Source organism: Oncorhynchus keta, unplaced genomic scaffold (assembly GCF_023373465.1).
Source record: "Oncorhynchus keta strain PuntledgeMale-10-30-2019 unplaced genomic scaffold, Oket_V2 Un_contig_2333_pilon_pilon, whole genome shotgun sequence".
Classification (NCBI taxonomy): Eukaryota; Metazoa; Chordata; class Actinopteri; order Salmoniformes; family Salmonidae; genus Oncorhynchus; species Oncorhynchus keta.
The window spans coordinates 5,621-31,638 of NW_026283324.1; the positions used below are offsets into that span (position 1 = coordinate 5,621).

General features: G+C 45.7%; 3 protein-coding genes across 3 annotated transcripts in view; 1 reads left to right on the plus strand and 2 right to left on the minus strand.

The window, feature by feature from the left end:
- Positions 1-10,742: 10,742 nt before the first annotated feature.
- The window catches only part of sec31b (SEC31 homolog B, COPII coat complex component), a 35,795-nt gene continuing 20,519 nt past the window's right edge, over positions 10,743-26,018 (minus strand). The window contains exons 22-27 of the mRNA XM_052505349.1: positions 21,413-21,462; positions 20,904-21,065; positions 15,553-15,672; positions 15,327-15,398; positions 12,883-13,081; positions 10,743-11,352 (exon numbers count right to left, since the gene is read on the minus strand). Of these exons, the coding sequence (XP_052361309.1) occupies positions 12,902-13,081; positions 15,327-15,398; positions 15,553-15,672; positions 20,904-21,065; positions 21,413-21,462 (584 nt within the window). The 3' untranslated portion in view covers positions 10,743-11,352; positions 12,883-12,901. The remainder of the gene's footprint in view (positions 11,353-12,882; positions 13,082-15,326; positions 15,399-15,552; positions 15,673-20,903; positions 21,066-21,412; positions 21,463-26,018) is intronic.
- Positions 13,044-15,319, minus strand: LOC127921725 (uncharacterized). The gene is made up of 3 exons (XM_052505351.1): positions 14,086-15,319; positions 13,189-13,876; positions 13,044-13,158 (listed from the first exon to the last, which is right to left on the minus strand). The coding sequence occupies exons 1-3, from the start codon at positions 14,449-14,451 to the stop codon at positions 13,082-13,084; spliced, it is 1,131 nt and encodes a 376-aa protein (XP_052361311.1). The 5' UTR covers positions 14,452-15,319; the 3' UTR covers positions 13,044-13,081.
- On the plus strand, positions 21,744-24,700 carry LOC127921724 (mucin-4-like). The gene is made up of 6 exons (XM_052505350.1): positions 21,744-21,780; positions 21,819-21,932; positions 22,427-22,540; positions 23,169-23,320; positions 23,817-24,082; positions 24,120-24,700. The coding sequence occupies exons 2-6, from the start codon at positions 21,880-21,882 to the stop codon at positions 24,525-24,527; spliced, it is 993 nt and encodes a 330-aa protein (XP_052361310.1). The 5' UTR covers positions 21,744-21,780; positions 21,819-21,879; the 3' UTR covers positions 24,528-24,700.

Consider the following 26,018-nt stretch of genomic DNA (forward strand, 5'->3'; position numbering starts at 1 on the left):
TGAACTCAAATATAAACGCAACATGAAACAATTTAAAATATTTTTTACTGAGTTGACAGTTCATATAAGAAAATCAGTCAATTGAAATACATTCATTAGGCCCGAATCCGAATCTATAGATTTCACATGACTGGGAATACAAATATGCAACTGTTGGTCACAGATACCGTGTGGATCAGAAAACCAGTATCTGGCAGTGGCGCAACAAGTCCCCACCACATTCCCCCATTTTATCATTGGAATGTGATACAAACCAAGGAATATGTGTGCTTTAGGACCATGCAGACGTTTGGAGTGTTTATATTATTTTTATTATTATCTGTCTGGATTTTACAAAAAAAATATATATATATATTTGTGCATAGTTTACATAGACTTAGGTTGGAGTCATTAAAACTAGATTTTCAACCACTCCACAAATTTCTTGTTAACAAACTATAGTTTTGGCAAGTCGGTAAGAACATCTACTTTGTGCATGACACAAGTAATGTTTCCAACAATTGTTTACAGACTAATTATTTCACTTATAATTCACTGTATCACAATTCCAGTGGGTCAGAAGATTACATACACTAAGTTTAAACAGCTTGGAAAATTCCAGAAAATGATGTCATGGCTTTAGAAGCTTCTGATAGGCTAATTGACATAATTTGACTCAATTGGAGGTGTACCTGTGGATGTATTTCAAGGCCTTCCTTCAAACTCAGTGCCTCTTTGCTTGACATCATGGGAAAATCAAAAGAAATCAGCCAAGACCTCAGAAAAAAATTGTAGACCTCCACAAGTCGGGTTCATCTTTGGGAGCCTTTTCCAAACACCTGAAGATACCACGTTCATCTGTACAAACAATGGTACCAAGTATAAACACCATGGACCACGCAGCCGTCATACCGCTCAGGAAGGAGACGCGCTCTGTCTCCTAGAGATGAACATACTTTGTTGCGAAAAGGAAGGTACAAAAGTATCCATATCCACAGTAAAACAAGTCCTATATCGACATAACCTGAAAGGCTGCTCAGCAAGGAAGAAGCTACTGCTCCAAAACCGCCATAAAAAAGCCAGACTACGGTTTGCAACTGCACATGGTGACAAAGATCGTACTTTTTGGAGAAATGTCCTCTGGTCTGATGAAATTAAAGTAGAACTGTTTGGCCATAATGACCATCGTTATGTTTGGAGGAAAAGGGAGAGGCTTGCAAGAACACCATCCCAACCGTGAAGCACAGGGGTGGCAGCATCATGTTGTTGGGGTGCTTTGCTGCAGGAGGGACTGGTGCACTTCACAAAATAGATGGCATGAGGGAGGAAAATGATGGGGATATATTGAAGCAAAATCTCAAGACAATAGTCAGGAAGTTAAAGCTTGGTCGTGAATGGGTCTTCCAAATGGACAATGACCCCAAGCATACTTCCAAAGTTGTGGCAAAATGGCTTAAGGACAACAAAGTCAAGGTATTGGAGTGGCCATCACAAAGCCCTGACCTCAAGCCTATAGAACATTTATGGGCAGAACTGAAAAAGGGTGTGTGAGCAAGGAGGCCTACAAACCTGACTCAGTTACACCAGCTCTGTCAGGAGGAATGAGCCAAAATTCACCCAACTTATTGTGTGAAGCTTGTGGAAGGCTACCTGAAACATTTGACCCAAGTTAAACAATTTAAATGCCAAATACCTACCAAATACTAATTGAGTGTATGTAAACTTCTGACCCACTGGGAATGTGATGAAAGAAATAAAAGCTGAAATAAATCACTCTCTTCTATGATTCTGACATTTCACATTCTTAAAATGAATTGGTGATCCTATCTGACCAAAGACAGGGAATTTATACTAGGATTAAATGCCAGGAATTGTGAAAAACTGAGTTGAAATGTATTTGGCTGAGGTGTATGTAAACTTCCGATTTTAAACTGTATGTCCCCCCACTTCTAAAACCAATGTTGTGCCCCTTGTATCTGGTGTGACCACCATTTACCTAATGCAGCAAGACACATCTCATTCTCATGGAGTTGATCAGGCTGTTGATTGTGGACTGTGGAATGCTGTCCCACTCCTCTTCAATGGCTGTGCAAAGTTGCTGGATATTAGCGGGACCTGGAACACGCTGTCATACACATAGATCCACAGCATCCCAAACATGCTCAATGGGTGACAAGTCTGGTGAGAATGCAGGCTATGGAAGAACAAACACAGTTTCAGCTTCTAGGAATTGTGTCCAGATCCTTGTGACATAAGGCAGTGCATTATCATGCTGAAACATGAGGTAATGGCGGCGGATGAATGGCACGACAATGGACCTCAGGATCTCCTCACGGTATCTCTGTGCATTCAAACTGCCATCAATAAAATGCAATTGTGTTCATTGTCCACAGTTTATGCCTGCCCATACCATAACCCCACCGCAACTATTGGGCACTGTGTTCACAACGTTGACATCAACAAACGGCTCGCCCACACCACGCCATACACGTTGTCTGACATCTGCCTGGTACAGTTGAAACCGGGATTCAAGGTCAAGACCCTGGTGAGGACGACGAGCACACAAATGAGCTTCCCTGAGACGGTTTCTGACATTCAACTGTCCAGGTGGCTGGTGGCTGGTCTCAGACGATCCCGCAGGTGAAGAAGCCGAATGTGGAGGTCCTGGGTTGGCGTGGTTACACATGGTCTGCGGTTGTGAAGCCAGTTGGACGCACTGCCAAATTCTGGAGGCAGCTTATCGTAGAGAACATTAGATTCTGTAGCAACAGCTCTGGTGAACATTCCTGCAGTCAGCATGCCAATTGGACACTCCCACAAAACCTGAGACATAATAATAAAATAATAAATAATATGCCATTTAGCAGACGCTTTTATCCAAAGCGACTTACAGTCATATGTGCATACATTCTACGTATGGGTGGTCCCGGGAATCGAACCCACTACCCTGGCGTTACAAGCGCCATGCTCTACCAACTGAGCTACAGAAGGACCACATTGACATTGTGTTGTGTGACAAAACTGCACATTTTAGAGTGGCCTTTTATTGTCCCCAGCACAAGGTTCACCTGTGCAATGATCATACTGTTTAATCAGCTTCTTGATATGCCAGATCTGTCATGTGGATAGATTATCTTTTATTTCAGCTCATGAAACATGGGACCAACCTTTTACATGTTGCAGTCATATTTTTGTTCAGTGTAGATAGCCAATTCAAAACAACGTGTAGCAGTTATCTCGCTAGTTAATTATAACTAAGCATTAATGTCGTTGTCACCTTTCCACCCGCACTAGCCTTATTAAATCTGCACCGTTGGAAAACTGGGATTACCCTGTATTAAACCGTAGCCGTGGAATTGCGACAACAAAAAATGGTAAGAATTGACAAATGACTTGGTTGGTGGTACCCTAACTGGGGAGAACAGGCTCATGGTAATGACTGGAGTGGAATCAATGGAATGGTATCAAACACATCAAACACCTGGTTTCCATAGTTTCCAGGTGTTTGATGCCTGGATGACCAGGGATGTTGTCTGTTTAGTGAGTCCTCCAGATCAGAGGCTGAAGGGATGACCAGGGATGTTGTCTGTTTAGTGAGTCCTCCAGATCAGAGGCTGTAGGGATGACCAGGTATGTTGTCTGTTTAGTGAGTCCTCCAGATCAGAGGGGCAGGTATGTTATCTGGGATCCAGATCCAGGGTAGGGATGACCAGGTATGTCTGTTTAGTGAGTCCTCCAGATCAGAGGCAGTAGGGATGACAGGTATGTTGTCAGTGGTCCTCCAGATCAGAGGTTGACCTCTGTTTAGTGAGTCCACCAGATCAGAGGCTGTAGGGACGACCAGGTATGTTGTCTGTTTAGTGAGTCCACCAGATCAGAGGCTGTAGGGATGACCAGGTATGTTGTCTGTTTAGTGAGTCCTCCAGATCAGAGGCTGTAGGGATGACCAGGTATGTTGTCTGTTTAGTGAGTCCACCAGATCAGAGGCAGTATGGATGATGTTCTCTTGATAAGTGTGCGAATTGGACCATTTTCTATCCTGCTAAGCATTTCAAATGTAATGAGTACTTTTGGGTGTCAGGGAATATGGTATGGAGTAAAAAAGTACATAATTTTCTTTAGGAATGTTGTGAAGTAAAAGTAAAAGTTGTTAAAAATATAAATAATAAAGTACCCCAATAAACAACTTAAGTAAGTACTTTAAAGTATTTTTTACTTAAGTACTTTTCACCACTGCAGGATAGCCACTGGGTGTGTAGACTTTTGTTCAAGCCCTGCTCTAACCACATTGTAGCCTAAACATCAGCTGCTCAACAGGACCTTGATAAGCAGACTTGGGTATTTCAGGGATAGATCAAAAGTCAAGCCTGAACACCCAGGAGGTCTCCAGATGGAGTGTTTACCACATGTTGACAACATGCGACTAAGAGTGCAGGTCTACTTTGTGGAGGTTAAGTGCCTTGATCAATGGCACAACGGCCTACAGGGGATCAGACACCGTGTCAAACACTGTGACATCAGCTCAGGGATTCGATACAGCAACCTTTTGGTTACTAACACAATACTCTAACCACTGGGCTAGTTGCTAAGGGCTTGTAAGTAAGCATTTCACGGTAAGGTCTACCTACACCTGTTGTATTCAGCATTTCACGGTAAGGTCTACCTACACCTGTTGTATTCAGCATTTCACGGTAAGGTCTACCTACACCTGTTGTATTCAGCATTTCACGGTAAGGTCTACCTACACCTGTTGTATTCAGCATTTCACGGTAAGGTCTACCTACACCTGTTGTATTCAGCATTTCACGGTAAGGTCTACTACACCTGTTGTATTCAGCATTTCATTCAGCATTTCACAGTAAGGTCTACCTACACCTGTTGTATTCAGCATTTCACGGTAAGGTCTACAACACCTGTTGTATTCAGCATTTCACTGTTGTATTCAGGTCTACCTACACCTGTTGTATTCAGCATTTCACGGTACAGGTCTAGTCTACACCTGTTGTATTCAGCATTTCACGGTAAGGTCTACTACACCTGTTGTATTCAGCATTTCACGGTAAGGTCTACTACACCTGTTGTATTCAGCATTTCAAGGTAAGGTCTACTACACCTGTTGTATTCAGCATTTCACTGTAAGGTCTACCTACACCTGTTGGCATTTCTAGGTCTACTACACCTGTTGTATTCAGCATTTCACCTGTTGTAAGGTCTACCTACACCTGTTGTATTCAGCATTTCACTGTTGTATTCAGTAACCTGTTGTCATTTCACTGTGAGGTCTACACCTGTTGTATTCAGCATTTCACTGTAAGGTCTTCTACACCTGTTGTATTCAGCATTTCACTGTGAGGTCTACTACACCTGTTGTATTCAGTCACTAGGTCTTCTACACCTGTTGTATTCAGCATTTCACTGTAAGGTCTACTACACCTGTTGTATTCAGCATTTCACTGTGAGGTACAGGTCTAGGTCTACTACACCTGTTGTATTCAGCATTTCACTGTGAGGTCTACTACACCTGTTGTATTCAGCATTTCACGGTAAGGTCTACTACACCTGTTGTATTCAGCATTTCACTGTAAGGTCTACTACACCTGTTGTATTCAGCATTTCACCTGTTGGTAAGGTCTACCTACACCTGTTGTATTCAGTCTACTACACCTGTTGTATTCATTTCACTGTGAGGTCTACTACACCTGTTGTAAGGTCTACTACACCTGTTGTATTCAGCATTTCACTGTAAGGTCTCTACACCTGTTGTATTCAGCATTTCACTGTGAGGTCTTCTACACCTGTTGTATTCAGCATTTCACGGTAAGGTCTACTACACCTGTTGTATTCAGCATTTCACTGTAAGGTCTACTACACCTGTTGTATTCAGCATTTCACTGTGAGGTCTACTACACCTGTTGTATTCAGCATTTCACTGTGAGGTCTACTACACCTGTTGTATTCAGCATTTCACTGTAAGGTCTACTCTATTCAGTCTACTACCTGTTGTATTCAGCATTTCACTGTAAGGTCTACTACACCTGTTGTATTCAGCATTTCACTGTAAGGTCTACTACACCTGTTGTATTCAGCATTTCACTGTAAGGTCTACCTACACCTGTTGTATTCAGCATTTCACTGTGAGGTCTACTACACCTGTTGTATTCAGCATTTCACTGTAAGGTCTACTACACCTGTTGTATTCAGCATTTCACTGTAAGGTCTACTACACCTGTTGTATTCAGCATTTCACTGTAAGGTCTACTACACCTGTTGTATTCAGCATTTCACTGTAAGGTCTACCTACACCTGTTGTATTCATTTCACTGTGAGGTCTACTACACCTGTTGTATTCAGCATTTCACTGTAAGGTCTACCTACACCTGTTGTAGGTCTACTCAGCATTTCACTGTAAGGTCTACTACACCTGTTGTATTCAGCATTTCACTGTAAGGTCTACTACACCTGTTGTATTCAGCATTTCACTGTAAGGTCTACCTACACCTGTTGTATTCAGCATTTCACTGTGTAAGGTCTACCTACACCTGTTGTATTCAGCATTTCACTGTAAGGTCTACCTACACCTGTTGTATTCAGCATTTCACTGTAAGGTCTACCTACACCTGTTGTATTCAGCATTTCACTGTTGTAAGGTCTATTCAGCATTTCACTGTGAGGTCTACTACACCTGTTGTATTCAGCATTTCACGGTAAGGTCTATCTACACCTGTTGTATTCAGCATTTCACGGTAAGGTCTACTACACCTGTTGTATTCAGCATTTCACGGTAAGGTCTACTACACCTGTTGTATTCAGCATTTCACGGTAAGGTCTACCTACACCTGTTGTATTCAGCATTTCACGGTAAGGTCTACCTACACCTGTTGTATTCGGCGCAAATACATTTTTATTCGATTTACTTAACAGATCCACGGCTGTTCTATCTTTGTCTTTGAGACCAAAGCTCTCAGTAAATTGCAAGTGGAGGGTTCCCTAAAACCCAAAGCTGGCTAGAGCTCTAGGAATCATGTCTGGGTAGGACTATGAATGTAGATATTATCTGCTCCCCAAATGGCACTCTATTGCCGATATAGTGCTTAACTTGACCAGGGCCTTCTTTTCAAAAGTAGTGCACTATATAGGGAATATGGAGCCATTTGGGATATATACCATATGACTCTGACACACCCCAACAACACAATAAGACTGTGTTCATTTCCCATTGGTGAATGTAGGATAATTACATATGCATTGTTTTTGATGGAGGTTATGGTTACATCACCTCGTCAAGAAGAGGTTACTTTAGGTCATAATGGCACGAGGGCGGTTCACCTGGTAAAATCACCCGCACAAACAGTTTACGTCGTCTGATTCAAAACAACCAATCAGCAGCATTTCTTCAACATGTGTTCCCCTCTGACCAATCCTACGACATGCCTGCAAATTGAGTGAAAACCTTAGCAAGGCATCACGTCTGAAGTAAAAGAAAAAAAAGAATCCAAACTATAAATTACGGTCATTCCTATATGAGCTCATTGCGACGTCCCTACCCTAAACCCGAACCGTACCTATAATTTACATTCCCCTTGGATGATAGTGGCACAGATGGAACAATGAGCCAGATCTTTCACTGGCTGTATACATGTGAAGAAACCGGTTGGCGTTTCCACTCACTACCAAATATGGTGATAAGAGGAACCCCAATAGCCGGCTGTGGGAGAAGATGGAGCCAGATGGATTTTGGCCTACAATCTGCACATTTTCTCATCGATGAAACATTTGATCTCCATATGGTTTTCTGTTTCCAAAACTAGAGTCTGTAACAAACATAGTAGATGTAGATGTAGATTTTACGCTTTGCCAAATGTTTAAAAAAATTGCGTTGTTTAGTTGTGCAATAGCGAATTGTGTTATTGTACACGTACTCTTCAGAGTAGGCGTTCCCTTAACAGAAATATGCAAATAAACTCTAGAACACGCCAATAGGATCTCACTAGCACGTGCTTGGCTCTGCCCACCTCCTTCCTTGTTCCGCCCACTATGATTAATTTGCTCCCACTAGAAAGGACAGGTTCTGGTATATCTTGGGTTAGTTATAGAAATCTTTGATAGTGGGGTGACGTGTTCCCACCTTAAAACCTCCAGATTGGTTGTATGGCGATAGCTGAGTTTTGGCGCCATCTACCTGGCAAGACACAACATGACAAGGCAGAATATTTGTAGTGTCACGGTCTCGTAATTGGGTGATTCTGTAACGGAAAAAATAATAATAATAAAAACATTTAAAAAAAAGATTCTGTAACTACGGGCATTTCCATGTCCTCAGGTCAATTTTGGATATTTTATTTAAAAAAAAAATATATATATATCTATATATTCCTTATATGTTAAGTTCACACTACAAGCAGTTCCACACTGCCAGGTTCCACACTGGTTGGTTCCATGCTGTTGGTCCGCTCCATACTCACCACTCAGTTCAGCCTGACCTGCTGTTGTTAAGTCTCTCGTGCCATTCATTCATTCACCTCCTCTCCTGTAGACCCACATGTACATCAGCCTACTCTGCTGATGTATCAACCTTAAACAATCATAAATCCCTTTATACACTTTCTGCACTAAACATGGACACGTCCTTATTTATACAAGTCTGAATTATTATTATTCTTTTATTTCAAAACAAAATATATACAGCAAAGGATGGCAATGTAAGCGTCAATGGATTGGATAAATATTTTTGTGCAACAAATAATGAGCAGTGGGTGAGGTACTTCAATGTCTTCTGTTACCACATGATGTTCTCTGTTAGCTCTCTCTGGTCAACCTGTTTAACGGACTGACATCTCTTCAACCAACCTATAGTACAGAACTAAAGTAATACACAACAGGGTTTAACATAGTAAATTACATGACCAAAAGTATGTGGACACCCGCTTGTTGAACATCTCATTCCAAAATCATGGGCATTAATATGGAGTTGGTCCCTCCTTTGCTGCTATAACAGCCTCCACTCTTCTGGGAAGGCTTTCCACTAGATGTTGGAACATTGCTGCTATAACAGCCTCCACTCTTCTGGGAAGGCTTTCCACTAGATGTTGGAACATTGCTGCTATAACAGCCTCCACTCTTCTGGGAAGGCTTTCCACTAGATGTTGGAACATTGCTGCTATAACAGCCTCCACTCTTCTGGGAAGGCTTTCCACTAGATGTTGGAACATTGCTGCTATAACAGCCTCCACTCTTCTGGGAAGGCTTTCCACTAGATGTTGGAACATTGCTGCTATAACAGCCTCCACTCTTCTGGGAAGGCTTTCCACTAGATGTTGGAACATTGCTGCTATGACAGCCTCCACTCTTCTGGGAAGGCTTTCCACTAGATGTTGGAACATTGCTGCTATAACAGCCTCCACTCTTCTGGGAAGGCTTTCCACTAGATGTTGGAACATTGCTGCTATAACAGCCTCCACTCTTCTGGGAAGGCTTTCCACTAGATGTCGGAATATCAATACGGGGACATGCTTCCATTCAGCCACAAGAGCATTAGTGAGGTCGGGCACTGATGTTGGGCGATTAGGCCTGGCTCCCAGTCCGCGTTCCAATTTTTCTCAAAGGTGTTTGATGGAGATGAGGTCAGGGCTCTGTGCAGGCCAGTCAAGTTCCCCCACACAGATCTCGACAAACCATTTCTGTATGGACCTCGCTTTGTGCACGGGGGCATTGTTATCATGCTGAAACAGGAAAGGGCCACAAACTGCTGCCACAAAGTTGGAAGCACAGAATTGTCTAGAATGTCATTGTATGCTGTGGGGTTAAGATTTCCCTTCACTGGAACTAGGGGTTTCCACTGCTCCAGCTCTCAAACATTTGATTTAGCACATTAGATCGACAAATATTAAGTACATATGTAATCATAGGCCACTCCCAGTGAGAACAAAACACTACAATGGATCAGCTTTGGTGTGATCATTTCGTGCACAACCCCCCTGAAAAAGAACAAGGTGGTGTGGGAAGGTCGTTTCTATGGCTACGCACAATTAGAAACTAAATATAGGATGAAACAGGTTACATAAGAAATGTCTAATTGCTTATTAAAACAGGGGTAATGTCTAATTCCTTATTAAAACAGGGGTAATGTCTAATTCCTTATTAACACAGGGGTAATGTCTAATTCCTTATTAAAACAGGAGTAATGTCTAATTCCTTATTAAACACAGGAGTAATGTCTAATTCCTTATTAAAACAGGGGTAATGTCTAATTCCTTATTAAAACAGGGGTAATGTCTAATTCCTTATTAAACACAGGAGTAATGTCTAATTCCTTATTAAAACAGGGGTAATGTCTAATTCCTTATTAAACACAAGGGTAATGTCTAATTCCTTATTAAAACAGGGGTAATGTCTAATTCCTTATTAAAACAGGGGTAATGTCTAATTCCTTATTAAACACAGGAGTAATGTCTAATTCCTTATTAAAACAGGGGTAATGTCTAATTCCTTATTAAAACAGGGGTAATGTCTAATTCCTTATTAAAACAGGGGTAATGTCTAATTCCTTATTAAAACAGGGGTAATGTCTAATTCCTTATTAAAACAGGGGTAATGTCTAATTCCTTATTAAACACAGGGGTAATGTCTAATTCCTTATTAAACACAGGGAATTACTAATTCATGATGAAAAATGGGGAAATAGGAATTCATTATTAAACAGGGAAATCGTCAACAACAACAAAAATAGGGGGAGTGTAGCGTACGCACCACTTACAATTCACACAAATATTTCAAGATATTTATTCATGGGTTTCTTTGCCATAATTCATATTTCAGTCGATAACTGCCACGTTCTTCAATCAGCATGAAATGTCAAGTGTAACCACGCCAAAGCTGTTTACAGTGGTATGCTCATTACATTTTATACACAACAGAAGCCAGCACACTATAAACAGGGGGCGAAGCCAACAACCAGAACACACACACAGTTCTCATACAGTATCTCAATCACACAAGCTAGCTGACAGCAGTGGGCCGCTCTATAGTGACTGTAACGGGGACTGACTATAAAAAAAAACATCCAGCAACTCCACAAGAATCATCAAATTACATTCTGTTGTTGCATAGCTCTGGACCAGGGCGTAATGTGCAGCCTCTGACACCGCTGAGGCAACAAGCTGCACGTAACACCCTGGATCAGAGCTAGTTGTTGCAGTGCTTTGGCCTGAAAACATAAAATTAAGAGATGGCCCACTGGTCTGTAGAGCCCACTGGTCTGTAGAGCACACTGGTCTGTAGAGCACACTGGTCTGTAGAGCACACTGGTCTGTAGAGCACACTGGTCTGTAGAGCACACTGGTCTGTAGAGCACACTGGTCTGTAGAGCACACTGGTCTGTAGAGCCCACTGGTCTGTAGAGCACACTGGTCTGTAGAGCACACTGGTCTGCACACTGGTCTGTAGAGCACACTGGTCTGTAGAGCACACTGGTCTGTAGAGCACACTGGTCTGTAGAGCCCAGAGCCCACTGGTCTGTAGAGCACACTGGTCTGTAGAGCCCACTGGTCTGTAGAGCCCACACTGGTCTGTAGAGCACACTGGTCTGTAGAGCCACACTGGTCTGTAGAGCCCACTGGTCTGTAGAGCCCACTGGAGCACACTGGTCTGTAGAGCACACTGGTCTGTAGAGCACACTGGTCTGTAGAGCACACTGGTCTGTAGAGCACACTGGTCTGTAGAGCACACTGGTCTGTAGAGCACACTGGTCTGTAGAGCACACTGGTCTGTAGAGCACACTGGTCTGTAGAGCACACTGGTCTGTAGAGCACACTGGTCTGTAGAGCACACTGGTCTGTAGAGCACACTGGTAGAGCACACTGGTCTGTAGAGCACACTGGTCTGTAGAGCCCACTGGTCTGTAGAGCACACTGGTCTGTAGAGCACACTGGTCTGTAGAGCACACTGGTCTGTAGAGCACACTGGTCTGTAGAGCACACTGGTCTGTAGAGCACACTGGTCTGTAGAGCACACTGGTCTGTAGAGCACACTGGTCTGTAGAGCACACTGGTCTGTAGAGCACACTGGTATGTCAGTGAATAAAGTAACAATGTCAGCGCTGTGGTACAGTATGCATTACAAAAGTGTATATAACTCAGTCACTCTTCCTAACTATTGTAAAAATCAGCTGGACGTTGTGTGGTTTGTTAAGGAAAGATGAGGTAGGAAGGTGGACAAAAACAACCTTGTTCTCAGTCTTCCCTTAGTTGGATGAGTTACCATGTTCAGAACGACTGACAGCCAGAGAATCCAAGACCACATTGTTCAGAGACATTTGCGTATATCTTTCTCCACTCTCAAACATATGACATTAAAAATCCTCAGCGATCTTTACAATCCTCCCACATCAGTAACCCCCACCTCTTTAATATTTAACATCCGGTATCTTCCCATCGAAAAGCTAAAAGGACTCAACTTCTTTAGTATTATTGGGTGTTTTGCTGTTGATAACCACCACAGTGACTCGTCTTCTCAGAGAGAAGAACAGCTCGTCATCAGCCAAGTCAGAAACCTTTCAATGAGTCGGCTTTAGTCAAGCCAAAACCACACATCTGCAATCATGTTTTCTTTTCTTCTTTATCAAAGCACATTTCAACAGCTGAAAAATAAATAAATATCTAATCTATAACATTGTGATCCATCCATATGATAACACTGAAGGCTGTTTTATCTTGGTGTGTTTTTGAGTGTTCCAAATGGCACTCTACTCCCTATATAGAGCACTACTTTTGACAAGAGCCCTCGGGGCCCTCAATAGACCCCTCGGGGCCCTCATAAATCATAGGGCCCACAGGGCCCGTAAAGAGCCCATAGGGTCTGGTCAAAAGTAGAGCATTATAGGAAATCAGGTTTATTCTAGAAGCCTGCCTTGGTGTGGGATCAGTGGTCAGACGCCCAGCTTGTTGGCGATGGTCATGACCACTTTGAGGATGGGCATGAAGGCTTGGATCTCGCTGAAGTTGCTGCTGGTGACCACAGCAGTGTGGACCTCTAGGCCACGCTGGTAGTTGTGGCCCGCCACACAGCGGCTGATCTCATGTAAACCCCCCAGGATGTTGTTAGACAGCTACAGGATGAAGGGAGAATTTAAAGTTACTATAGGCATGTACACATTTCCTTCGGGTCTGTTATGGAGTGGACTAACTTGACTGGGTCTGTTATGTAGTGGAGCACCATGACTGGGTCTGTTATGGAGTGGAGCACCATGACTGGGTCTGTTATGTAGTGGACTAACTTGACTGAGTCTGTTATGTAGTGGAGCACCATGACTGGGTCTGTTATGTAGTGGAGTAACATGACTGGGTCTGTTATGTAGTGGAGCACCATGACTGGGTCTTATGTAGTGGAGCACCATGACTGGGTCTGTTATGGAGTGGAGCACCATGACTGGGTCTGTTATGGAGTGGAGCACCATGACTGGGTCTGTTATGGAGTGGAGTAACATGACTGGGTCTGTTATGTAGTGGAGTAACATGACTGGGTCTGTTATGGAGTGGACTAACATGACTGGGTCTGTTATGGAGTGGACTAACATGACTGGGTCTGTTATGGAGTGGACTAACATGACTGGGTCTGTTATGGAGTGGACTAACATGACTGGGTCTGTTATGGAGTGGACTAACTTGACTGGGTCTGTTATGGAGTGGAGCACCATGACTGGGTCTGTTATGTAATGGACTAACATGACTGGGTCTGTTATGGAGTGGAGCACCATGACTGGGTCTGTTATGGAGTGGAGCACCATGACTGGGTCTGTTATGGAGTGGAGCACCATGACTGGGTCTGTTATGGAGTGGAGCACCATGACTGGGTCTGTTATGGAGTGGAGCACCATGACTGGGTCTGTTATGGAGTGGACTAACTTGACTGGGTCTGTTATGGAGTGGAGCACCATGACTGGGTCTGTTATGTAATGGACTAACATGACTGGGTCTGTTATGTAGTGGAGCACCATGACTGGGTCTGTTATGGAGTGGAGCACCATGACTGGGTCTGTTATGGAGTGGAGCACCATGACTGGGTCTGTTATGGAGTGGAGCACCATGACTGGGTCTGTTATGAGTGGAGCACCATGACTGGGTCTGTTATGGAGTGGAGCACCATGACTGGGTCTGTTATGGAGTGGAGCACCATGACTGGGTCTGTTATGAAGTGGAGCACCATGACTGGGTCTGTTATGGAGTGGAGCACCATGACTGGGTCTGTTATGGAGTGGAGCACCATGACTGGGTCTGTTATGTAGTGGAGCACCATGACTGGGTCTGTTATGGTGTGGAGCACCATGACTGGGTCTGTTATGTAGTGGACTAACTTGACTGGGTCTGTTATGTAATGGACTAACATGACTGGGTCTGTTATGGAGTGGAGCACCATGACTGGGTCTGTTATGTAGTGGACTAACTTGACTGGATTAAAATGAGAACTAACTGACATCATGGTACAGGAGTCGCATTAATACAGAATTGTGTGATTTTCACGCAGAAAAGAAAGATGATAAAACGAATAAGAAATATCTTGCTGCGTTTTGAACAGCAAATCTAAAATGCTTCTTATTGTAATATCTGCTCTGCATCAGACTAATTTTGTGCTTCAGTTGCACTTCTCCCCTCAGATGAGACTTCAGGAAACGGCATTCTAATATATAATAATAATATATGCCATTTAGCAGACGCTTTTATCCAAAGCGACTTACAGTCATGTGTGCATACATTCTACGTATGGGTGGTCCCGGGAATCGAACCCACTACCCTGGCATTACAAGCGCCATGCTCTACCAACTGAGCTACAGAAGGACCACCACTGGGTCTGTTCTATCAGCAGACAGCGCTCTGACTGATGTGTAGCTACTTTTCCGTGTAGCCAACTTTTCTCTGGTAAAATACAAGATTAACTTCAAGCAAAACATTGGGAAATGTAGCTGGCTACATTCTCTCTCTATGCTAAACAGAAATATGATGGCCATGTATCGTTTTTGTAAAAAAAAAAAAAAGTGCTTTTTAATTGTAAACTCATTTACTTGTGTGGCTGCCAGCCAAATGGCGTTCCACTTCTGTTGTCTTCTGATGAAAATGAAGCTTTTTTGTGCCAGAATGTGTTGCACTAATGTATTTTCTGTGAAGGAAAACTATAGTTACATGTCCCTGATCACTCTATTGAAGCAAAAAACTAAAAACAGCCGACTTTCAATCTAAAACGCAGGTGAAATGTTTTAAAAACAGATTATTTTTTTGAAGGTGTGTGTTTTGAAACAGCAGATTTGTGAACTCTTAAGGCTGGGGCCCTGTGGTAGAGTATCTGCTCCGTGTTCTCACCATTTGCTCTCTCAGCTTGTCATACAGGTACCCAAGGCGTTTCGATGCATCGTCAAGTTTCCTTTTTGTCTGCTGAGGAAAATAAATAAATAAATATATTGAATATTAGGATGTCAGACTCGAACAGCAGCACCTTCAGAATGGCTCTGTGTGTCTTATGCAGATAGACGGGTAGAAGTCTTTTGAATCACAAGAGCCGATACTACCGTCTTGTGTAAAGACTTACTGGGTCTTGTGCGGCTAGCTGGCAGCGTTGTACCAGGCTGTCGAAGGTCTGCTTGAGGACCATGTGCTCTGCAGGGATCTCTCTCTGCTCCACCCTCTCAGCCGGCAGCGCCTGGAGGAGCTGAAGGGACACACTGGGGTTAGAGGTCTGTCTACCTATAAGTAACTGGTAGCCTGACTTTAGGGGTTAGAGATCTGACTACCTATAAGTAACTGGTAGCCTGACTTTAGGGGTTAGAGGTCTGTCTACCTATAAGTAACTGGTAGCCTGACTTTAGGAGTTAGAGGTCTGTCTACCTATAAGTAACTGGTAGCCTGACTTTAGGGGTTAGAGGTCTGTCTACCTATAAGTAACTGGTAGCCTGACTTTAGGAGTTAGAGGTCTGCCTACCTATAAGTAACTGGTAGCCTGACTTTAGGAGTTAGAGGTCTGTCTACCTATAAGTAACTGGTAGCCTGACTTTAGGAGTTAGAGGTCTGTCTACCTATAAGTAACTGGTAGCCTGACTTTAGGAGTTAGAGGTCTGTCTACCTATAAGTAACTGGTAGCCTGACTTTAGGAGTTAGAGGTCTGTCTACCTATAAGTAACTGGTAGCCTGACTTTAGGAGTTAGAGGTCTGCCTACCTATAAGTAACTAGTAGCCTGACTTTAGGGGTTAGAGGTCTGCCTACCTATAAGTAACTGGTAGCCTGACTTTAGCGGTTAGAGGTCTGACTACCTATAAGTAACTGGTAGCCTGACTTTAGGGGTTAGAGGTCTGCCTACCTATAAGTAACTGGTAGCCTGACTTTAGGGGTTAGAGGTCTGTCTACCTATAAGTAACTGGTAGCCTGACTTTAGGAGTTAGAGGTCTGCCTACCTATAAGTAACTGGTAGCCTGACTTTAGGGGTTAGAGGTCTGTCTACCTATAAGTAACTGGTAGCCTGACTTTAGGAGTTAGAGGTCTGACTACCTATAAGTAACTGGTAGCCTGACTTTAGGGGTTAGAGGTCTGTCTACCTATAAGTAACTGGTAGCCTGACTTTAGGGGTTAGAGGTCTGTCTACCTATAAGTAACTGGTAGCCTGACTTTAGGAGTTAGAGGTCTGCCTACCTATAAGTAACTGGTAGCCTGACTTTAGGAGTTAGAGGTCTGACTACCTATAAGTAACTGGTAGCCTGACTTTAGGGGTTAGAGGTCTGCCTACCTATAAGTAACTGGTAGCCTGACTTTAGGGGTTAGAGGTCTGCCTACCTATAAGTAACTGGTAGCCTGACTTTAGGGGTTAGAGGTCTGTCTACCTATAAGTAACTGGTAGCCTGACTTTAGGAGTTAGAGGTCTGCCTACCTATAAGTAACTGGTAGCCTGACTTTAGGAGTTAGAGGTCTGTCTACCTATAAGTAACTGGTAGCCTGACTTTAGGGGTTAGAGGTCTGCCTACCTATAAGTAACTGGTAGCCTGACTTTAGGGGTTAGAGGTCTGCCTACCTATAAGTAACTGGTAGCCTGACTTTAGGGGTTAGAGGTCTGCCTACCTATAAGTAACTGGTAGCCTGACTTTAGGGGTTAGAGGTCTGCCTACCTATAAGTAACTGGTAGCCTGACTTTAGGGGTTAGAGGTCTGACTACCTATAAGTAACTGGTAGCCTGACTTTAGGGGTTGACTACCTATAAGTAACTGGTAGCCTGACTTTAGGGGTTAGAGGTCTGCCTACCTATAAGTAACTGGTAGCCTGACTTTAGGGGTTAGAGGTCTGCCTACCTATAAGTAACTGGTAGCCTGACTTTAGGGGTTAGAGGTCTGCCTACCTATCTTTAGGGGTTGAGGTCTGACTACCTATAAGTAACTGGTAGCCTGACTTTAGGGGTTAGAGGTCTGTCTACCTATAAGTAACTGGTAGCCTGACTTTAGGGGTTAGAGGTCTGCCTACCTATAAGTAACTGGTAGCCTGACTTTAGGGGTTAGAGGTCTGTCTACCTATAAGTAACTGGTAGCCTGACTTTGAGGTCTGCCTACCTATAAGTAACTGGTAGCCTGACTTTAGGGGTTAGAGGTCTGCCTACCTATAAGTAACTGGTAGCCTGACTTTAGGGGTTAGAGGTCTGCCTACCTATAAGTAACTGGTAGCCTGACTTTAGGGGTTAGAGATCTGACTACCTATAAGTAACTGGTAGCCTGACTTTAGGGGTTAGAGGTCTGTCTACCTATAAGTAACTGGTAGCCTGACTTTAGGGGTTAGAGGTCTGTCTACCTATAAGTAACTGGTAGCCTGACTTTAGGGGTTAGAGGTCTGCCTACCTATAAGTAACTGGTAGCCTGACTTTAGGGGTTAGAGGTCTGTCTACCTATAAGTAACTGGTAGCCTGACTTTAGGGGTTAGAGGTCTGCCTACCTATAAGTAACTGGTAGCCTGACTTTAGGGGTTAGAGGTCTGCCTACCTATAAGTAACTGGTAGCCTGACTTTAGGGGTTAGAGGTCTGCCTACCTATAAGTAACTGGTAGCCTGACTTTAGGGGTTAGAGGTCTGCCTACCTATAAGTAACTGGTAGCCTGACTTTAGGGGTTAGAGATCTGCCTGCCTATAAGTAACTGGTAGCCTGACTTTAGGGGTTAGAGGTCTGTCTAGCTATAAGTAACTGGTAGCCTGACTTTAGGGGTTAGAGGTCTGACTACCTATAAGTAACTGGTAGCCTGACTTTAGGGGTTAGAGATCTGCCTGCCTATAAGTAACTGGTAGCCTGACTTTAGGGGTTAGAGATCTGCCTGCCTATAAGTAACTGGTAGCCTGACTTTAGGGGTTAGAGGTCTGCCTACCTATAAGTAACTGGTAGCCTGACTTTAGGGGTTAGAGATCTGACTACCTATAAGTAACTGGTAGCCTGACTTTAGGGGTTAGAGATCTGACTACCTATAAGTAACTGGTAGCCTGACTTTAGGGGTTAGAGGTCTGCCTACCTATAAGTAACTGGTAGCCTGACTTTAGGGGTTAGAGGTCTGCCTACCTATAAGTAACTGGTAGCCTGACTTTAGGGGTTAGAGGTCTGCCTACCTATAAGTAACTGGTAGCCTGACTTTAGGGGTTAGAGGTCTGCCTGCCTATAAGTAACTGGTAGCCTGACTTTAGGGGTTAGAGGTCTGCCTGCCTATAAGTAACTGGTAGCCTGACTTTAGGGGTTAGAGGTCGGCCTGGCAGGCCTTTAATAAGAAAGTAAATGGCAGCCTGACTTTAGGGGTTAGAGGTCTGCCTACCTATAAGTAACTGGTAGCCTGACTTTAGGGGTTAGAGGTCTGTCTACCTATAAGTAACTGGTAGCCTGACTTTAGGAGTTAGAGGTCTGCCTACCTATAAGTAACTGGTAGCCTGACTTTAGGGGTTAGAGGTCTGTCTACCTATAAGTAACTGGTAGCCTGACTTTAGGGGTTAGAGGTCTGCCTACCTATAAGTAACTGGTAGCCTGACTTTAGGGGTTAGAGGTCTGCCTACCTATAAGTAACTGGTAGCCTGACTTTAGGGGTTAGAGGTCTGCCTACCTATAAGTAACTGGTAGCCTGACTTTAGGGGTTAGAGGTCTGCCTACCTATAAGTAACTGGTAGCCTGACTTTAGGGGTTAGAGGTCTGACTACCTATAAGTAACTGGTAGCCTGACTTTAGGGGTTAGAGGTCTGCCTACCTATAAGTAACTGGTAGCCTGACTTTAGGGGTTAGAGGTCTGCCTACCTATAAGTAACTGGTAGCCTGACTTTAGGGGTTAGAGGTCTGCCTACCTATAAGTAACTGGTAGCCTGACTTTAGGGGTTAGAGATCTGACTACCTATAAGTAACTGGTAGCCTGACTTTAGGGGTTAGAGGTCTGTCTACCTATAAGTAACTGGTAGCCTGACTTTAGGGGTTAGAGGTCTGGTCTGCCTGACTACCTATAAGTAACTGGTAGCCTGACTTTAGGGGTTAGAGGTCTGTCTACCTATAAGTAACTGGTAGCCTGACTTTAGGGGTTAGAGGTCTGCCTACCTATAAGTAACTGGTAGCCTGACTTTAGGGGTTAGAGGTCTGCCTACCTATAAGTAACTGGTAGCCTGACTTTAGGGGTTAGAGGTCTGCCTACCTATAAGTAACTGGTAGCCTGACTTTAGGGGTTAGAGATCTGACTACCTATAAGTAACTGGTAGCCTGACTTTAGGGGTTAGAGGTCTGTGGTAGCCTGACTTTAGGGGTTAGAGGTCTGTCTACCTATAAGTAACTGGTAGCCTGACTTTAGGGGTTAGAGGTCTGCCTACCTATAAGTAACTGGTAGCCTGACTTTAGGGGTTAGAGGTCTGCCTACCTATAAGTAACTGGTAGCCTGACTTTAGGGGTTAGAGGTCTGCCTACCTATAAGTAACTGGTAGCCTGACTTTAGGGGTTAGAGGTCTGCCTACCTATAAGTAACTGGTAGCCTGACTTTAGGGGTTAGAGGTCTGCCTACCTATAAGTAACTGGTAGCCTGACTTTAGGGGTTAGAGGTCTGCCTACCTATAAGTAACTGGTAGCCTGACTTTAGGGGTTAGAGGTCTGCCTACCTATAAGTAACTGGTAGCCTGACCTGACTTAACTAGCCTGACTTTAGGGGTTAGAGATCTGGGTTAGTTAGAGATCTGCCTGCCTATAAGTAACTGGTAGCCTGACTTTAGGGGTTAGAGGTCTGTCTAGCTATAAGTAACTGGTAGCCTGACTTTAGGGGTTAGAGGTCTGACTACCTATAAGTAACTGGTAGCCTGACTTTAGGGGTTAGAGATCTGCCTACCTATAAGTAACTGGTAGCCTGACTTTAGGGGTTAGAGGTCTGCCTACCTATAAGTAACTGGTAGCCTGACTTTAGGGGTTAGAGGTCTGCCTACCTATAAGTAACTGGTAGCCTGACTTTAGGGGTTAGAGGTCTGCCTACCTATAAGTAACTGGTAGCCTGACTTTAGGGGTTAGAGGTCTGCCTGCCTATAAGTAACTGGTAGCCTGACTTTAGGGGTTAGAGGTCTGCCTGCCTATAAGTAACTGGTAGCCTGACTTTAGGGGTTAGAGGTCGGCCTGGCAGGCCTTTAATAAGAAAGTAAATGGCAGCCTGACTTTAGGGGTTAGAGGTCGGCCTGGCAGGCCTTTAATAAGAAAGTAAATGGCAGCCTGACTTTAGGGGTTAGAGGTCAGGCTGCCAAGTCTTTAATAAGAAAGTAAATGGTATCCTGAATTTAGGGGTTAGAGGTCAGGCTGCCAGGCCTTTAATATAAAGTAAATGGTACTGGGTTAGGTTGGCACTAGTCTCATGCTACCAGAAATCCCACTGTATTCTGGCTCCAGAACTGGGCATGGAGAAACACAGAAGAGGTTGTCACTGACCTGTACGCTGGGCTCCTGAGGGGCCCCTGGGGGGAACTGCTGCGTGCGGCTGGGGTCGTGGCCCTGCTGTCCTTGGGGCTGATGATGATGACCCTCCATGGGGAAACCCCCCATAACAGGGGCGGTGATGGGAGCCGGAGGGGTGTAGTTGTCTGGGACAACCTGAGACGCAGACAGAACACAGATTCACACACTGGCAGGTTTATTATTACAGACATAAAAGCTTCACCTACTGGTTAACATACAGCTAAGATCTTACTGCATGTTTAAACACATGAAAGTACTGAAATAGCAAAGACCCGTCTACAACATCTGGAGAACAAGGATTCACTGAATACTGGTTTACATACAACTAAGATTGTAGCTATTAACATTTCCAAGATGGTCTACTGGTCCTGGACTGGGTTGGACAAATTGGAACTGGTCCACATTTCTCCAGTCTGAGCTAGTCCATGTTATCAGAGAGGATGGGGAATCCGGTATGAAGGTCATTTATCCAGAGGAGATACCTTTTTCTTCCTAGAACCCCCTCGTACTGCTGGTGGGTCATTCCATCCATCTTGTCCTATAGATAGTGAAAGATTAATATAATAGTCAGCCACAAAACACCTGATGCTTTTTAAGAATCCAGACAGCAGCCAAAGCCAAGAGCCTAGAGACCTGGAGATCCATGGAAAGTTCTGGGACATTAAGCTGAGCAGGGTTATTTCTCAATCTCTTAGGAGGATAAATTAGTCTTAAAAATCACTTTCAACTCTGAAAAACAAAAAAAGGTATTTCCACTTGAGTAGCAACAAACAGGTCACTTCAACAGACAGCAGGCCACGGCCAGGCAGCAGGTCACTTCAACAGATAGCAGGCCACGGCCAGGCAGCAGGTCACTTCAACAGACAGCAGGCCACAGCCAGGCAGCAGGTCACTTCAACAGACAGCAGGCCACAGCCAGGCAGCAGGTCACTTCAACAGACAGCGGGCCATGGCCAGGCAGCAGGTCACTTCAACAGACAGCGGGCCACGGCCAGGCAGCAGGTCACTTCAACAGACAGCAGGCCACAGCCAGGCAGCAGGTCACTTCAACAGACAGCAGGCCACGGCCAGGCAGCAGGTCACTTCAACAGACAGCAGGCCACGGCCAGGCAGCAGGTCACTTCAACAGACAGCAGGCCACGGCCAGGCAGCAGGTCACTTCAACAGACAGCAGGCCACGGCCAGGCAGCAGGTCACTTCAACAGACAGCAGGCCACAGCCAGGCAGCAGGTCACTTCAACAGACAGCAGGCTACGGCCAGGCAGCAGGTCACTTCAACAGACAGCAGGCCACAGCCAGGCAGCAGGTCACTTCAACAGACAGCAGGCCACGGCCAGGCAGCAGGTCACTTCAACAGACAGCAGGCCACAGCCAGGCAGCAGGTCACTTCAACAGACAGCAGGCCACAGCCAGGCAGCAGGTCACTTCAACAGACAGCAGGCCACAGCCAGGCAGCAGGTCACTTCAACAGACAGCAGGCCACGGCCAGGCAGCAGGTCACTTCAACAGACAGCGGGCCACAGCCAGGCAGCAGGTCACTTCAACAGACAGCAGGCCACGGCCAGGCAGCAGGTCACTTCAACAGACAGCAGGCCACGGCCAGGCAGCAGGTCACTTCAACAGACAGCGGGCCACGGCCAGGCAGCAGGTCACTTCAACAGACAGCGGGCCACAGCCAGGCAGCAGGTCACTTCAACAGACAGCGGGCCACGGCCAGGCAGCAGGTCACTTCAACAGATAGCAGGCCACAGCCAGGCAGCAGGTCACTTCAACAGACAGCAGGCCACAGCCAGGTAGCAGGTCACTTCAACAGACAGCAGGCCACAGCCAGGCAGCAGGTCACTTCAACAGACAGCAGGCCACGGCCAGGCAGCAGGTCACTTCAACAGACAGCAGGCCACGGCCAGGCAGCAGGTCACTTCAACAGATAGCAGGCCACGGCCAGGCAGCAGGTCACTTCAACAGACAGCGGGCCACGGCCAGGCAGCAGGTCACTTCAACAGACAGCGGGCCACGGCCAGGCAGCAGGTCACTTCAACAGACAGCAGGCCACGGCCAGGCAGCAGGTCACTTCAACAGACAGCAGGCCACAGCCAGGCAGCAGGTCACTTCAACAGACAGCAGGCCACGGCCAGGTAGCAGGTCACTTCAACAGACAGCAGGCCACAGCCAGGTAGCAGGTCACTTCAACAGACAGCAGGCCACGGCCAGGTAGCAGGTCACTTCAACAGACAGCAGGTCACTTCAACAGACAGCAGGCCACGGCCAGGCAGCAGGTCACTTCAACAGACAGCAGGCCACGGCCAGGCAGCAGGTCACTTCAACAGACAGCAGGCCACGGCCAGGCAGCAGGTCACTTCAACAGACAGCAGGCCACGGCCAGGCAGCAGGTCACTTCAACAGACAGCAGGTCACAGCCAGGCAGCAGGTCACTTCAACAGACAGCAGGCCACTTCAACAGACAGCAGGTCACAGCCAGGCAGCAGGTCACTTCAACAGACAGCAGGCCACTTCAACAGACAGCAGGCCACAGCCAGGCAGCAGGTCACTTCAACAGACAGCAGGCCACGGCCAGGTAGCAGGTCACTTCAACAGACAGCAGGCCACAGCCAGGCAGCAGGTCACTTCAACAGACAGCAGGCCACAGCCAGGTAGCAGGTCACTTCAACAGACAGCAGGCCACGGCCAGGCAGCAGGTCACTTCAACAGACAGCAGGCCACGGCCAGGCAGCAGGTCACTTCAACAGACAGCAGGCCACAGCCAGGCAGCAGGTCACTTCAACAGACAGCAGGTCACAGCCAGGCAGCAGGTCACTTCAACAGACAGCAGGTCACAGCCAGGCAGCAGGTCACTTCAACAGACAGCGGGCCACAGCCAGGCAGCAGGTCACTTCAACAGACAGCAGGCCACGGCCAGGCAGCAGGTCACTTCAACAGACAGCAGGCCACAGCCAGGCAGCAGGTCACTTCAACAGACAGCAGGTCACAGCCAGGCAGCAGGTCACTTCAACAGACAGCAGGCCACGGCCAGGCAGCAGGTCACTTCAACAGATAGCAGGCCACAGCCAGGCAGCAGGTCACTTCAACAGACAGCAGGCCACGGCCAGGCAGCAGGTCACTTCAACAGACAGCAGGCCACAGCCAGGCAGCAGGTCACTTCAACAGACAGCAGGCCACGGCCGGCAGCAGGTCACTTCAACAGACAGCAGGCCACAGCCAGGCAGCAGGTCACTTCAACAGACAGCAGGCCACAGCCAGGCAGCAGGTCACTTCAACAGACAGCAGGCCACAGCCAGGCAGCAGGTCACTTCAACAGACAGCAGGCCACAGCCAGGCAGCAGGTCACTTCAACAGACAGCAGGCCACAGCCAGGTAGCAGGACACTTCAACAGACAGCAGGCCACGGCCAGGCAGCAGGTCACTTCAACAGACAGCAGGCCACGGCCAGGCAGCAGGTCACTTCAACAGACAGCAGGCCACGGCCAGGCAGCAGGTCACTTCAACAGACAGCAGGCCACAGCCAGGCAGCAGGTCACTTCAACAGACAGCAGGTCACGGCCAGGCAGCATCACAGTGCAGTTAGATTGGACACACTGACTGACAATAACACATTATTGTTGTTGCATTATCTTCACTACTTGGTATAGTACTGTGGTAAATTTACATTTTTTAGTACTCAAATATCAAACTTAAAACAGATATTTCAGTATTAAATGAGTAAATGTAAATCACCAACAACAGTGATTTAGCATGGATTATTTCACTACATCGTTACATTGTTTGTTATAAATCAAAGACCGGCTCAACACGTTCCTGTAAAATCATGTGACGGCACAAGACCTTTCTACATGTCTGCATTAACACAGTCTTATCCCACCATATCTAAACCTAGCCCTGTCTTATCCCACCATACCTAAACCTAGCCCTGTCTTATCCCACCATACCTAAACCTAGCCCTGTCTTATCCCACCATACCTAAACCTAGCCCTGTCTTATCCCACCATACCTAAACCTAGCCCTGTCTTATCCCACCATACCTAAACCTAGCCCTGTCTTATCCCACCATACCTAAACCTAGCCCTGTCTTATCCCACCATACCTAAACCTAGCCCTGTCTTATCCCACCATACCTAAACCTAGCCCTGTCTTATCCCACCATACCTAAACCTAGCCCTGTCTTATCCCACCATACCTAAACCTAGCCCTGTCTTATCCCACCATACCTAAACCTAGCCCTGTCTTATCCCACCATACCTAAACCTAGCCCTGTCTTATCCCACCATACCTAAACCTAGCCCTGTCTTATCCCACCATACCTAAACCTAGTCCTGTCTTATCCCTCCATATCTAAACCTAGCCCTGTCTTATCCCACCATATCTAAACCTAGTCCTGTCTTATCCCTCCATATCTAAACCTGGCCCTGTCTTATCCCACCACATCTAAACCTAGCCCTGTCTTATCCCACCATATCTAAACCTAGCCCTGTCTTATCCCACCATACCTAAACCTAGTCCTGTCTTATCCCTCCATATCTAAACCTAGCCCTGTCTTATCCCACCATATCTAAACCTAGTCCTGTCTTATCCCTCCATATCTAAACCTGGCCCTGTCTTATCCCACCACATCTAAACCTATTCCTGTCTTATCCCACCATATCTAAACCTAGCCCTGTCTTATCCCACCATATCTAAACCTAGCCCTGTCTGCATTAACACAGTCTTATCCCACCATATCTAAACCTAGCCCTGTCTTATCCCACCATATCTAAACCTGGCCCTGTCTTATCCCACCATATCTAAACCTAGTCCTGTCTTATCCCACCATATCTAAACCTAGTCCTGTCTTATCCCACCATATCTAAACCTAGTCCTGTCTTATCCCTCCATATCTAAACCTAGCCCTGTCTTATCCCTCCATATCTAAACCTAGCCCTGTCTTATCCCACCATATCTAAACCTAGCCCTGTCTTATCCCACCATATCTAAACCTAGTCCTGTCTTATCCCTCCATATCTAAACCTAGCCCCGTCTTATCCCACCATACCTAAATCTAGCCCCGTCTTATCCCACCATATCTAAACCTAGCCC

Coding starts and splice junctions, on each gene's coding strand:
- LOC127921725 (XM_052505351.1), bottom strand. CDS start 14,451: ATGATGTCAGTTAGTTCTCATTTTAATCCAGTCAAGTTAGTCCACTAC. Junction 13,877..14,085: donor CCATAACAGACCCAGTCATG/GTGCTCCACTCA, acceptor GACCCAGTCAAG/TTAGTCCACTCCATAACAGA. Junction 13,159..13,188: donor CCATAACAGACCCAGTCATG/GTGCTCCACTAC, acceptor GACCCAGTCAAG/TTAGTCCACTCCATAACAGA.
- LOC127921724 (XM_052505350.1), top strand. CDS start 21,880: ATGGCCAGGCAGCAGGTCACTTCAACAGACAGCGGGCCACGGCCAGGC. Junction 21,933..22,426: donor GGGCCACGGCCAGGCAGCAG/GTCACTTCAACA, acceptor GCCAGGCAGCAG/GTCACTTCAACAGACAGCGG. Junction 24,083..24,119: donor AGGCCACAGCCAGGCAGCAG/GTCACTTCAACA, acceptor GGCCGGCAGCAG/GTCACTTCAACAGACAGCAG.